At 36.4% G+C, this 13197-nt stretch overlaps 1 protein-coding gene across 1 annotated transcript in view; it reads right to left on the bottom strand.

Annotated features, from left to right (window-relative positions):
- Positions 1 to 916: 916 nt before the first annotated feature.
- Positions 917 to 13197, bottom strand: part of LOC132520668 (multidrug resistance-associated protein 1-like) — a 77301-nt gene continuing 65020 nt past the window's right edge. The window contains exons 21-28 of the mRNA XM_060149402.1: positions 11118 to 11317; positions 10026 to 10152; positions 8492 to 8593; positions 6080 to 6223; positions 4999 to 5157; positions 3546 to 3712; positions 2358 to 2552; positions 917 to 2016 (exon numbers count right to left, since the gene is read on the bottom strand). Coding sequence (XP_060005385.1) covers positions 1878 to 2016; positions 2358 to 2552; positions 3546 to 3712; positions 4999 to 5157; positions 6080 to 6223; positions 8492 to 8593; positions 10026 to 10152; positions 11118 to 11317 — 1233 coding nt within the window. The 3' untranslated portion in view covers positions 917 to 1877. The remainder of the gene's footprint in view (positions 2017 to 2357; positions 2553 to 3545; positions 3713 to 4998; positions 5158 to 6079; positions 6224 to 8491; positions 8594 to 10025; positions 10153 to 11117; positions 11318 to 13197) is intronic.

Below are 13197 nucleotides of genomic sequence, written 5' to 3'. Positions count from 1 at the left end.
GTCTTAGTTGTGTCAGGCAGCCTCTTTGTTGTAGCTCGTGGTCTCCTTAGTTGCAGCACACAGCTCCTTAGTTGTTGCACATGAACTCTTAGTTGCGGCATGCATGTGGGATCCAGTTCCCTGACCAGGAACCAAACCCGGGCCTCTGGCATTGGGAGCATGGAGTCTTATCCACTGTGCCACCAGGGAAGTCCCCTGTGTTTTCTTTCACTCCACATTATGTTTGTGAGATTCATTGGTGGTGTTGCCTGTAGCATTTGTTCATTCATTCTCATAGCTGTATAGAATTCCACTGTATGAAGATACCACAATTTATCCAGGTGACTGTTGATTTCCCATTAGATTTCTAAATTATGCAGTGTCTCTTATTGATTTTACTACATGTGTAAAGAGGCCAAAACATAAATTTTAACTGATATTAATGAAATATCCAGTTCCCTTTCTTAATGGATTTCAATAGATATTTATTCAATGCCTACTGAGTACAAAACATAGTGGTAGGTACTACAGGAATTGTAAAGACAGGACAACACTTTCAGTAGCTTACATTTTAAGGAATGAAGCTTTAGATAATATAGGGTTTTATAATTTACAGTAACTTTTCATAAATACACTTAGGGGATGAAGCAAGGTTGTACAAAGTTGTTGCAGAGGAAGGAGAAAAAGAGGATAAAAGAAATGGCTGCTGAGTCTTAACATGTTAAAATATTTTATTAAAATCATCTTGAAAGGAAAATACCATTGAAGTTTGAAAACTTCAAATTTGAATGGCAATTCAGAGAAATAATGTGGCTTCTATTACATAAAACTACCAAATGAAAAAGCCCTTCAAAATATAATTAGTACTACAAATCAACAATTACTTGTGAATGTATACCATCTGATATATAACTCACTGAGGTTAATCAAGCCAGAAAATGACGTTCCATAGAAAATATGTTTTTTACTCAAAGTAAATAGTAAAAATATTATAAAATATTATTTTTAAATAAAGCAAAATTTTATTTTATAAAATTCAGTTAACATATAATTACTCTTTCCAAAAAGCAGCTGAATAACTCAATATGTTTTTCTGTGATTCCTCCATAATTTTTTTTTTTTTGCGGTACGCGGGCCTCTCACCGCCGCGGCCTCTCCCATTGCGGAACACAGGCTCCGGACGCGCAGGCCCAGTGGCCATGGCTCACGGGCCCAGGGGCTCCGCGGCATGTGGGATCCTCCCAGACCGGGGCATGAACCCGTGTCCCCCGCATCGGCAGGCAGACTCTCAACCACTGCGCCACCAGGGAAGCCCCTCCATAATTTTATATACTGTAAAATCTCAAAAGTTATTATAGGTGCCTGTATAATATTACTCTAAAATGCCTAATCATTCATTCTACAAATGTTTGTGGAGTATCAACAATCTGAAAGGTACTATGTTAGGAAACTAACACACAAAAACAATAAACTGGGCACTTGCCTTCAAGTAGCTTTAAGGAGAGGCAGACTAAAAGGATTTAAATAGAGTATGGTCCCTGCCGTGATAAAGGTATGCACGTAGGGCTACTCAGAGGACAGAAAAAGGGCATGTAGATCAGACAGGGGAGCAAAGGGAAAAATCAAGAGATGCTTTGTGCAGAAGATGACTCCTGAACAAAGTCAGAGACTTAAGGGATAAATGGCATTTAGCACTTTGGGCAATGAGGAAAAGGCAGATATTCTGGAGGGAATGAATGGAAGAAAGAAGGTTGGGTACAGCCCGTTATGGTTAGAGCTATGGTGCTTATCTCTTGTTTGTGTTAACATGTAGCTAGGGGCCCGCTGTTTTGCATTTCTCCCCTGTCTTTATTTTTTCAAATACTATTTTTTTTTTATTTGGTATAATCAATATACAACTAAAAGTATTTACTTTTTGTCCCTGAGTCTTGTGTTATTCCTGCTTCTGTTAGCATGTCAAAGAAAAGTCCTTTCTGGTGTATCAAATTCTGTGGTGTTTCAAATTGTGTAATCCTTCCAGAGTCTAGAACAAGCACCCTGCAATGTGAAAAGAATCCAGTCAGGTAACCTATAATCAGTGTTTCAGTTCACCCTTCTTGTTCTTGCTACCATAAAGTTTAAATTACTGTATGAGTTATGTCAGTACAAAATAAAGGTACTATGTAACTCAGGAAATATATCAAGTTTTCTAATATTCTTTGAGCATTAACAAATTCCTCTAATTATTTTGGAAAATATCTTCCATACTATTAGGGGACATTTTGTATCTCTCAGCACAGATAAAATCCTTTATTAGTGGCAAGTAATTAATGTGTTTCATATGTTCAGTAGGTATCTCTGTAGAAACTGGTTTATTTCTGAAAACAAATAAAGCATACCTGTCTGAATCAATGATAGAATGCAGTCTGTGAGCAATCATCAGGATGGTACAATCAGAAAACTCCTTCCTGACTGTGGTCTGCACCAAGTTATCAGTCTCAAAATCGATGGAAGCTGTTGCCTCATCCAAGATGAGAATTTTTGTTTTTCTCAGCAAAGCACGAGCAAGACAGACAAGCTGTCTCTGTCCAACACTGTTATAAAAAATAGTAAAATGATTTCCACAATGGATTTTATGGTCACACACTTCCTGTTCTAAAATTCTAATTATACTGTTATTCTCTTCCTAACCCACACATTCATTCATTCTTTTCTTTAAGAAATATTCACCGAGTGATTACTATATGCCAGACTCTGGTCCAAGTTCTGCAAATAGAACAATGAATTAAACAGACAAAAGGCTCTGTCTGTGTGTTTACATGGGGAGACAAAAAATAAATGAGCAAAATGCATAGTAATGAGAAGAATTCGAACGTACAGAAAGGAAGGGTGTAAAATGTGGGTACGGGGTGGGCATTTTAGATGGGCATGCCAAAATAATCCTCTCTGAGAAGATGCCTTTAAATTCAAGGCCTGAAGGAAGTGGAAAGTGAGTCCTGAAGATTTCCAATGGGAACCTGTTCCTGGCAAAGTGATTGGCAGATGTAAAATTCCTGAGGCAGGCAGGAACCGGCCTGGCATCTTCACGAAACAGCAAGGAACCAAGGAGGCCAAGATGGCAGAAACAGAGAGAGGGAGGAGAGAGTAAACAAAGAAGAGGCTGAGTCATACAAGCTGTGTCTCTCCAGTGCAGAGAGGGTCTAACTGATTTCCCTTAGGTCTCTGATCACATAAAGGGACCATCCTAAGACATCAAACATCAAAGTAGCCCTCACAACAATTTTTTTTAGGAAGAAAGCTATTAGAGTAGGAGTCTTTGCAGAAGAAGATTCAATTAAATAGTGACTTTTCATACTGCATTGTTCCTCTTTTTCCCCTTTGTTTCCCTTCACCAGCAGTTTCCCAGCCAGTGGCTATCATTTTGTTTATTCCTTGTCTGTCTTCCCTAGGAGAAATCAGCAATGGTGTGCTTTGAACAGGCCAGACAAAATCCGTGGTAGCTCAGGAGTGACTTCCTTTTGAGGCCAACTCATTTCTAAAAAGCCCTGAATGAATAACCTGGCCAAGCTCTGTTCTTAGCAGCTTACCTGAGGTTTTCACCACCCTCTGAAATTTCATGCAGCAGCTTCTTGGGAAGGGACAGCACAAACTCTTTTAAGTGACATAGTTCCAGCACCTCCCATAGCTCACCATCAGAATACTTGTCTAGGGGGTCCAGGTTCATTTGAAGGGTTCCAGAAAATAAAACAGGGTCCTAGAGAATAAAATAGTCACCAGTAATCTTACTGTCACATGAGGCATGCATACATTAAATAAGGAAAAAACAAAATGATCAAAACTAAATAGTTATCAAATTCATTTTATATTGAACCCCAAAGCAGAAGAAAATCAGAATAAGTTGCAAGTTAGATTAAATCATTATAAGCTTCCTGATTCTTTCTCGTCCTCTTATTAATAATGTCTCGATCACAACCACGATAATAATGATGGTAGCTGCCCTTTAGTCAGGGATATAATATAATACAGAAAAGAACTGAATAAATGTAATCTATACTATGTATATAATATTATCTATCAGTCCACCAATCCAGAAAGATAGAAGTAAATATCCTCATTTGACAGACAGTGAACTGGAGGTTTTAAAAAGCTCTCATCCAAGGACACACAGAAGGTAAGTGCTCAGGTAGAATTCAAAGACGACAAGCCCACGCTCTTTCCAATACACTGACATGTCTAGTGAAACTGTATTTTACTACGCCTGTTTTGATTTATAAGAGAGGAATGACTGTTTCTTTTCTCCAGTCAATTTTATCCCTGTCAGAATTTCAGATTTTACTCAAATTTGTTTTGAAGTAAATTCATGAATGTAAGTATGTGTTTAAACAGTATGACAAAGAGATGATAGTATTTTAAGATACTTTTAAAGAATAATATAAAGATATTTCATAAATGCTCAGCTTAAATCTCTCAAACACAACTGAATAAAGTCATCTTGGACTGCAGAGGCATATTATTGAGCCAATTTGCATATTTGTTAATGATCAAGTTCCCCTGATGCCACAGATGGAAAAATCAAAGGACTTGAAAAAAGATCTAACTGCATTATTGTTCTTTTCATTTTTTCAATATTTCTAAACCTCAAGTCAAAAGAATCAAAATCCTACATTCAAATTACCAACTAAGCAAAAGCCTCAGTAATTGTTTTTTTCTTCCAAAAGCTACCAATGTGTTTCAGCCTGATCTCTACATTTGAATTTTATTTGTATTTACTATTATGAAGGAAACTTGCAAAGCAACATAGTTTTTCAAATAGACAAATGCACGTAGGGAGAACACTTCAGATTTAGAGAGTTTAATAGGATTTAATTACATAGTTATTTTTCATAATACATTTAAAATAATTTGGCTCCCCAAAATGAATGTGTATGCTTGAAAGGAATATAGTTAAAAAAAATTAAAACAAAAACAAAATAAAATAGAACAAAAGATGAAGTTTCCCTAGAGGGAGTTAAGAAAGACTAAGGACAAAACAGTCTTTACCTGTGGAATAATATTAAGTTTGCCACGAAGGTCATGAAGCCCAATTGTAGATATGTCAATTCCATCAATAATAATTTTGCCTCCTGATCCTTCTACAATTCTAAATAGGCAATTTGATAGTGTTGATTTGCCTGCTCCAGTTCGTCCCACAATTCCAATCTATAATGAAATCATCATAAACAGTTTACATTGTACTTTTTGTAAGGTAAGGGGACCTTGGTACTGACAACAAATACATTACGTGTCAGGTCAGTAGAATCTAATTTTGCCAACCAGAACAACATTGACTGTCATGGAAGACTTAACGTGACATGCAAGGATGAGTCTTTATCCAGACACTCCTTACTCACTGGAAAGGCTTGGGCTAATATGTGTGTTGAAGAGTGTATGCCATGCATGAATGGATAAAGAAAAAAAATATGTATATAAACATATATATAATCCTGCATAAAAATGAAGAAAATCCTGTGATTTGTGGTAACATGGTGAACCTCGAGGACATTATGCTGAGTAAAAGAAGCCAGACAGAGAAAAATATTGTATGATCTCACTTAAATGTGGAATCTAAAAACATCAAAACGTCAAACAAAAGGTTACCAGGGATTGAAGGGTGGGGAAAATGGGAAGATGTTGGTCAAAGGGTACAAACTTTCAGTTATAAGGCAAATAAATTCTAGGTATCTAAGGCACAGCATGGTGACTATAATTAATAATACTGAAATTTGCTAAGAGAGTAGATCTTAAGTGTTCTTAAGGTTATGATAATCATTTCACAATATATGTATATCAAACTATCACACTGTACACCCTAAAAAATACAATTTTTATTTGTTAATTTTACCTCAATAAAGCTAAAAAATAGTAAAGTCATGTTTCACAATAGATTATGAACAGCTTAAAATATATATTTTTGTTGATAGAGGAAAAGCTTATTTTGTACAAACCAACCACGTCTTTATTACTTTTATATGAAATTTGAACAAATGACCATCTTATATTCAATATCACAGTATACTTTGGCCTTAACAATAAATATATTCAGATGAAAGGTAAAGTGAGACTTATGAAATATATATGGTACCTTCTCTTCCCCATGAGTCTGGAAAGTGATATCTTGTAATGCTAAACCAAGATCATCTCGGTATCGAGCCTGATAATTAACAAATTCCACTATCCCTTTATTGGGCCATTGTGACGGAGGCCTTTTAGACATTATCCAGGGTGCCTTAAAACAAAGAAATATTTTTTAAACTATAATTACAATAAAAATATCTCCCCCCAATAAAAATAATTCTCATGCATATAAACAAAAGTGATAAAACAAAAATGATGAATGACGTTTGTAAACATTATGAGTTTTCTGAAAACACTTTTAAAAAATACCAAAATCTTAGAAATAAATTTTTACACATAAAGAGGCTTCCCATCTTCTATTAAGTTATTAAGAAAAATCTAAAACCTTATAAAGGAGCTGAAGGTAACCTGAAATTTTTAGCTGAGAGGAGGACAGTTTGTCATTTATTCATTTCCCAAATACTGAGTGTTTACTATGCCAGTTAGTGCTTTGGTTGTTGGTGATTTAGCAGTGAGAAAAACAAATAATTCTTGCCCTTACGGAGCATGCATGCTGGTGAGGAAAGACAAAAAGCACCATATAGCCTATGCAGAATGTTAGTTGATGATAAAACTTTGGAAATCAGGAAATAGGCAGGGTTGGTGTAATTTTAAACAGGGAGGTTAGAAAAGGCTTAACTGGACATGGTCAGGAAACAAATCATGTGGATATCAGAGGAAACCCTTTCCAGGTAAAGGAGACTAACTACATATGCTGAGGACCTGAGACTGAGGCCTGGCTCTGGAACACTGGAGGAAAAGCAGGAGGTAGAAGAACACGCAGAAGACTGTGGTGCCCTGCCAGGGAGGTGAAGTGTTTTCATGAGAGGGAGCGATCACAAGTGTCAAATGATAGGCCAGGTAAAGTGAAGACTGAAAGGCTACCATTGGTGATCTTGACTAGGGCAGGCTCAGTGAAGTGGTAGGATTTAAAGCCTGTGTGAAAGAGGGTCCAGAAAAGAATGAGAAAAGAGGAATTAGAGAGAGCAAGTACAGGAACTATTCCCAAGAATTCTGCTGTAAAGAGGAGCAGAGAAACGGGGCTATAGAGGAGTAAATAGGGGTCATTTGGACACATTTACTTCTTTCCACATCAAGGGTTTTTGCAATGGTGTCTGTTACAACTTGCATCAAATTACATAAAGATGATTTTTTTTAAATGTGTGTGTGCTTGTGTGTGCACACACACATTTTACTGAACTTTTTTCAAAATGAAAAGAAAACATATTAATAGCAAGAGATTTAGAAAATATAGAAAATGATACAATTTTTATATTGGTCATTACATGGCAATAAGCTGAACAAACTAGATATTGGTAACTGTGATTGTGATCGTGAAGGTAGACTAATCTTTCATGAAATGTGTATGAAAAAGGAAGGTAAGACCCAGGGAAGAATCTAGAGGAAGATTCAAAGTTCAGGTAGGAGTTGGAGTATGCAGAAAATATTTTAGTATATTTATAGGCTGAAAGGAGTTAAAGGGGTTGGGGGGCTGAAATTAGGAATTAGAGAAGGTGGTTAATGGAATAAGGTCTGAGAAAAGATATGAAGAGATGTTTCCAAAATACAACTGGAAATTTGTAGGTTTTTATTTGGAGGAGGAACACTTCTTCCTCAGAGTTATGAGTGAGCAAAAGAGGAAAGTTTCACGAAGATTTAGATACCTTTATAAATGGATTGAAGAAGATGCAGAAATTCAACATATACCCTTTATCATCTGCCCTGTTAATTCATGGAACTGGGAGACAGAAGTACCCTAGATTAGTAAAATATGAAGATAATGCTAACATTATACTCTGTCTATAGTCTAATTCTTCTCTCTCCCAAATTATAGTTAATTAAAGGGAACAAAGCAGACTGATTTTTTCTCCTTCTCCTTCCCGTCCACAGAGATGCTAATGGTGAGTAAATGGGACAGAAGGTATAAGCAGTAAAGGCATAGTTAATTTTGAAATTGGACAATCAGACTGTAAATAATTGTGAGGTGACTGCATTAAGACACTTTTCTCAATGTAAAATCTTTACAAAGTTATAATCATAGGTTGCATATTTGGCTTTACATTGGTAGGGGACAGATCACTGTGCCCCTTAAAAACAGGTGCTCATATTTCATTTTTATAACAATACTGAAATGGGATATCTTATAATTTAAGAACAGTCCTAATTTAATTAGCAGTGCTTTTTGTCTACTTTAGTGATTATATAAAATAATGGTGTATTTTACAATAGATTGAATTTTAATTTCGTCGAAATGCAAAATATTACAGCATAAATTTGGAAATGCAGGTTTTGTTCAAAATTGATTTTTAAGATGTCAGTTCAAGGTGTATTACAATATCTTAATTCTGCATCCATTTATTAGTTATTTAGGAGTGCTCACCTCTTTATCCATATTTTCATATTCACAAACTCTTTCAATGGAAACTGCATTGGTTTCAATTTCACATGCTTTCCTTACCCAAAAATTGAGAGATTGAGTAATCTGGAGGTGAAAAACCAAGAGCTTAATGAATGAGTATCAGTCTTTTATATACTATTAATAATACTTTATAAAGCTTCATTTTTCAGAATTTTCATATATTTTATTTCTTAGAATTATTTAACAACTTTAGAAGTAAGCATATTTATTCTTAGACACACATGTGCTTAAGTTTGTTAAATTCATGAATATCATAAACAATGGTTATTTGTCAGAAGAAGGAATGAATATAGTTCAACATATATTAAAGGAGACCATACTTGGTGTAAGAAATGATGAATACCAAGATTGATGGGATATGCCTTAAGAAATGTACATCCTAAGTGAGGAAAAAATTTGTACACAATGTTACCTTTGGCATTCTTTACCAGCTTCCATTTGAAGGAATTTTCTGACTACTCCTGTCTCCTTTTTTTCCCCAAACTCTACTTTCTTCTCACGCAACTTACCCCTAAATATAAGTTCCCCAAGGTTGTAACTTCAAATCTAGTTCTGAAAGTCACAAAACTCTCACAATTCAGATTTTTCTTGAGTTTGGTGCTAAACCATTTGCTGGCCAACCTGATTGAACTGATGTGGGTTTCCTTAAAGTGTTGATTTAACCCACTTAGGATGTACATTCACATATTTCACTGCAGAACAAAGAGTTTGATTATAGAGTTCTGCCCCAGGCCCTGCATATATACATACATACATACATACATATGGATATATTTATTTGTGTGTGTGTGCGTGTGTGTGTGTGTGTGTGTGTGTGTGTGTGTATATATATATATATATATGTTAAATGTACTATAATTCCTTTCTAGAAGCCTAAGTTCTGAATTCTGAAATGCAACTGACTTGAGGCTTTTAGATAAGGGACTAAGGGCATGTACCCAAATCATGTAGACCCATCTTTTAAATAATATGGAATTATATTAAGCAGTTTGATACATTTTCTATTTTACTAAGGGGACTTGCACACAGTCATACCACTAGCACTTTGCAGTATCATATAAAATAGGGCTTATTAGGAAAAAAAATTACAAGCAGAGCATATATTCTCCCCAGACCTTGCATTATCTCTCTGCTTAGTTTGGGCAAACCAGATGGACAGGCCACGGTAGAGAGGGGTCCTATCCCTGTTATACTTTATAACTCTATAAGGATAGGAGAACAGGAAACTTCTGGGTAATGATGCAACAGCAGGAGTTTCCTGGATCCTCTAGCACAGAGCCTTGGGTATCAGCCTGTTTTCTCTGTGAGCTAACTTAGAAATACTGAGCTAGCTCTTTTGCTAGTAGCAAAAGAAAGAAATGAGCCTCCAGGGTAATCCAGATTTGTCTCTCATTACTTAGTTAATAGAGTCTATAATTCAGACAGGAAAAGGAGAAGAGAGCTTAATTAATTGGATTATAAACATATCATATACCACAAAATCACTATTACTTACATTTAAGGCATAGGATATGGACAAACCAACTACTGCTGAATCCATAGAATTGCCAGCCTGCAGAGCAAGCAGTGAAGCGAAGAACACCATTAAATTGCCAAGAAATTCAAGTCTAACAGACAGCCACCTGTAATAATGGAAAATATTCCTGAACTGAGATGCAAAAGTTTTGGTGCACTTAGTATGAACTCTCCTCTGAAACCTGAAGAAGTAAACATCAATAGCTGCATTCTCTTTTTTCACACTTACTTAGAACTCAATCAAACAGGATTTTTGCAGTGATGATAGAGTAAAGGATTTCTCTGCATAAAAATACACTTTACTTTTGCAGAACTTTGCTTTAAAACTTAATCAGAATTAAAAATCAAAACAAAAGAACATCAGCTAAAATGATGCATTTATCTTAAAATCCCATTGGAAAATCACTTACCTTTCTGATTACATACACGTTTTTTATATGATAAAATTAGTCACTAAAAGTTAACATGTGCCCAACTATTTAATGTTTTTTTTCTTCTCTATGTGAAATGTATAGCTTCAAATTCAAAATATTATAGATTATTGTTTGCAAAGAAAATCCATTCTACAAATATAAAATACAACAAAGAGTCACATCTTTACTAATTCTAATAGCATCCTGTATAACCTTCAAAAAACGTGGGACCTTATTTTCACGTAAAGTATCATGTACTATTCAGACGGACATAAATAGACACACTTTAACTTAAGTGTATATTAAATACTAGAAATATTTAAGGCTTTAATATTTTTGATGAAATATCATTAAAAACACTTTCTAGGGCTTCCCCGGTGGCGCAGTGGTTGAGAGTCTGCCTGCCGATGCAGGGGACACGGGTTTGTGCCCCGGTCCGAGAAGATCCCACATGCCGCGGAGCAGCTGGGCCCGTGAGCCATGGCCGCTGAGCCTGCGCGTCCGGAGCCTGTGCTCCGCAACGGGAGAGGCCACAACAGTGAGAGGCCCGCGTACCGCAAAAAACCCACAAAAAACAAAAAACACTTTTTGTTTAGAAGTTAGTGAACAAATATCCAAGAAGAGACTAGTCCTGAACTGGGTATGTGAATATGACTTACCTGTTCGAAATCACATTGTTGTAGAAACAGACCAAATTCTCATTCACCACGTCTTTGTTTTGCTGGATGAACCTCTGTTCATGTCCAAATGCCCTGATAGTGGACACCCCAAGGAGAGTCTCGCTAAAGTGGGAAAGGACAGGAGAGCGAGATGCTCCTGCCAGCCGCCGAATCTGCCGAGAGCTTGCCACGTAGTATCTCTAACAGGAAAACAGAAAGAGGCGGTTGGGAAGATGTAGGCAAAATTGCTTCAATAGTTTGAAAATGGCAAGATACTTGTGTAGTGGGTACTTGTGTAACTAAAGAGCAGCCCCCAAAAGTTAAGTTCAAGTTCTAACCTCCAGTACCTGTGAATGTGACCTTATTTGGAAATAGGATCTTTGCAGATGTCATTAAGGTTCTTGAGATGAGATCATCCTGGATTTCGGGTGGGCCCTAAATACAATCTGAGTGTCATTATAAAAAGTAGAAAAGGAGAAGACACAGACACAGGGAGAAAGCCATGTGAAGACGAGACTGGAGTGATGGACCTAGGAGTCAAGGAAAATGCCAGGGGTCTCTGATAGCCGCCAGAAGCTAGGAGAGAAGCATGCAACAGAAGCTCCCTCAGAGCCTCCAGAAGAAGCCAACCCTGCCTACTCCTGGATTTTGGACTTTTGGCCTCCAGAACTGTGAGAGAATAAAATTTCTGTTGTTTTAAGCCACGAAGTTTGTTACAGGAGCCCCAGGAAACGAATGCACCTTTGTAACAGTAAAAAGCCCAAATTCTGGATAGCACAACTAGAACATAATTGGGCAAAATTTCACTTTGATAATGCTCTCAAACACCCATTATTGAGTACCTACTGTGGAAAAAGCTCTATGTTACATGTTGGAAGTGTGGCCAGGTGGTTAACCCATTAAGTGAAGGAAGCCAACCAAATGTACAAACAATAATATTTTTGTACCTAAATACAGTTATGGAAAAAATTTTCTTTATTTTTTTCTGCCAATAAAACCAACGTGGCCACAATTATAATTGACTACTTCCCCTCTGACTTGGACTGAGGACAGCTGGGATGGGTGGATCCTTCATCAGCCCCACGTAATTGCTACAAACTGGAAATGAAAATAAAGAGTTTGCTACATCTTGCAATTTTTTTTCATGAAAATCTTCAGATCTGGAATTTTACGTAAAATTCCTAATTTTAAAAGTGTCTTCATTTTGGTAAAAACATTAAGCAAGCTACGCTAAAACATACCTGACGCTACATGTGGGCTGTCAGCTTACAGTTTACAAGCTCTGCTCTATGCTAAGTGCTCTAGAGAATACAAATGATTACGGCATTCTGAGCCTGCAAGAGGATTTAAGAGATTGTCTCAAAGGTAGTTTCATAAAAGTTCAATGAATTATAGAAGCCCTGGGGTCCTTCCATAAAACTGACCAGAGCACTGAGCTTAAGAACATTTGATTTAGATCAGTGCTTCTCATACTTTAGTAAAAATTACCAGAAGGATTTTAAAAACACAGACTTCTGTGAGAACTTCTTTATTTCCCTCTGATCTATTAGGGTATGATTAGTAAATAAAAATTGTGTATATTTTGGTTGTAAAATGTGATTTTTTAAAAAAGAGATTCTGATTCTATAGGCCCATGGGTCCAGGGACCACACTTTGAGTAGTACTGACCTAAAGCAAACCTCTTATTTTATAGGGAAAAGAAATGAAGCCTGGAAAAGAAAGTGATATACCAAACACAGGAGTCAGGAAAGTAATCTGAGGTTCCTGAATCTTCATTCAAGGCTCACCCTATAAAGTTCCGCCTAACAAGACATGGTTTCTAGACTCTTTTCCACTCCCAGACACCCTGTTATAGTGCACCAACCACAAGACTATCACTTGTGATATGTTTTGTTGTTTTTGTTTTTTTAAGCAGACACAATTGATCCTCAACACCATTCCTCAATTTCTTGACTTTTTTTTTTCTCTAACTATAAGACATAGTGTCTGCCCCAGAGGACTTACAATCACATTGAGGAGACAATTTTTGGTCTAGTAAATAAATAAATGAATAAATAAATAAATAAAACGACAACAAGAA

The sequence above is a fragment of the Lagenorhynchus albirostris genome, chromosome 5 (genome assembly GCF_949774975.1).
Source record: "Lagenorhynchus albirostris chromosome 5, mLagAlb1.1, whole genome shotgun sequence".
Taxonomy (NCBI): Eukaryota; Metazoa; Chordata; class Mammalia; order Artiodactyla; family Delphinidae; genus Lagenorhynchus; species Lagenorhynchus albirostris.
This window is presented reverse-complemented; position numbering and strand designations above follow the sequence as displayed.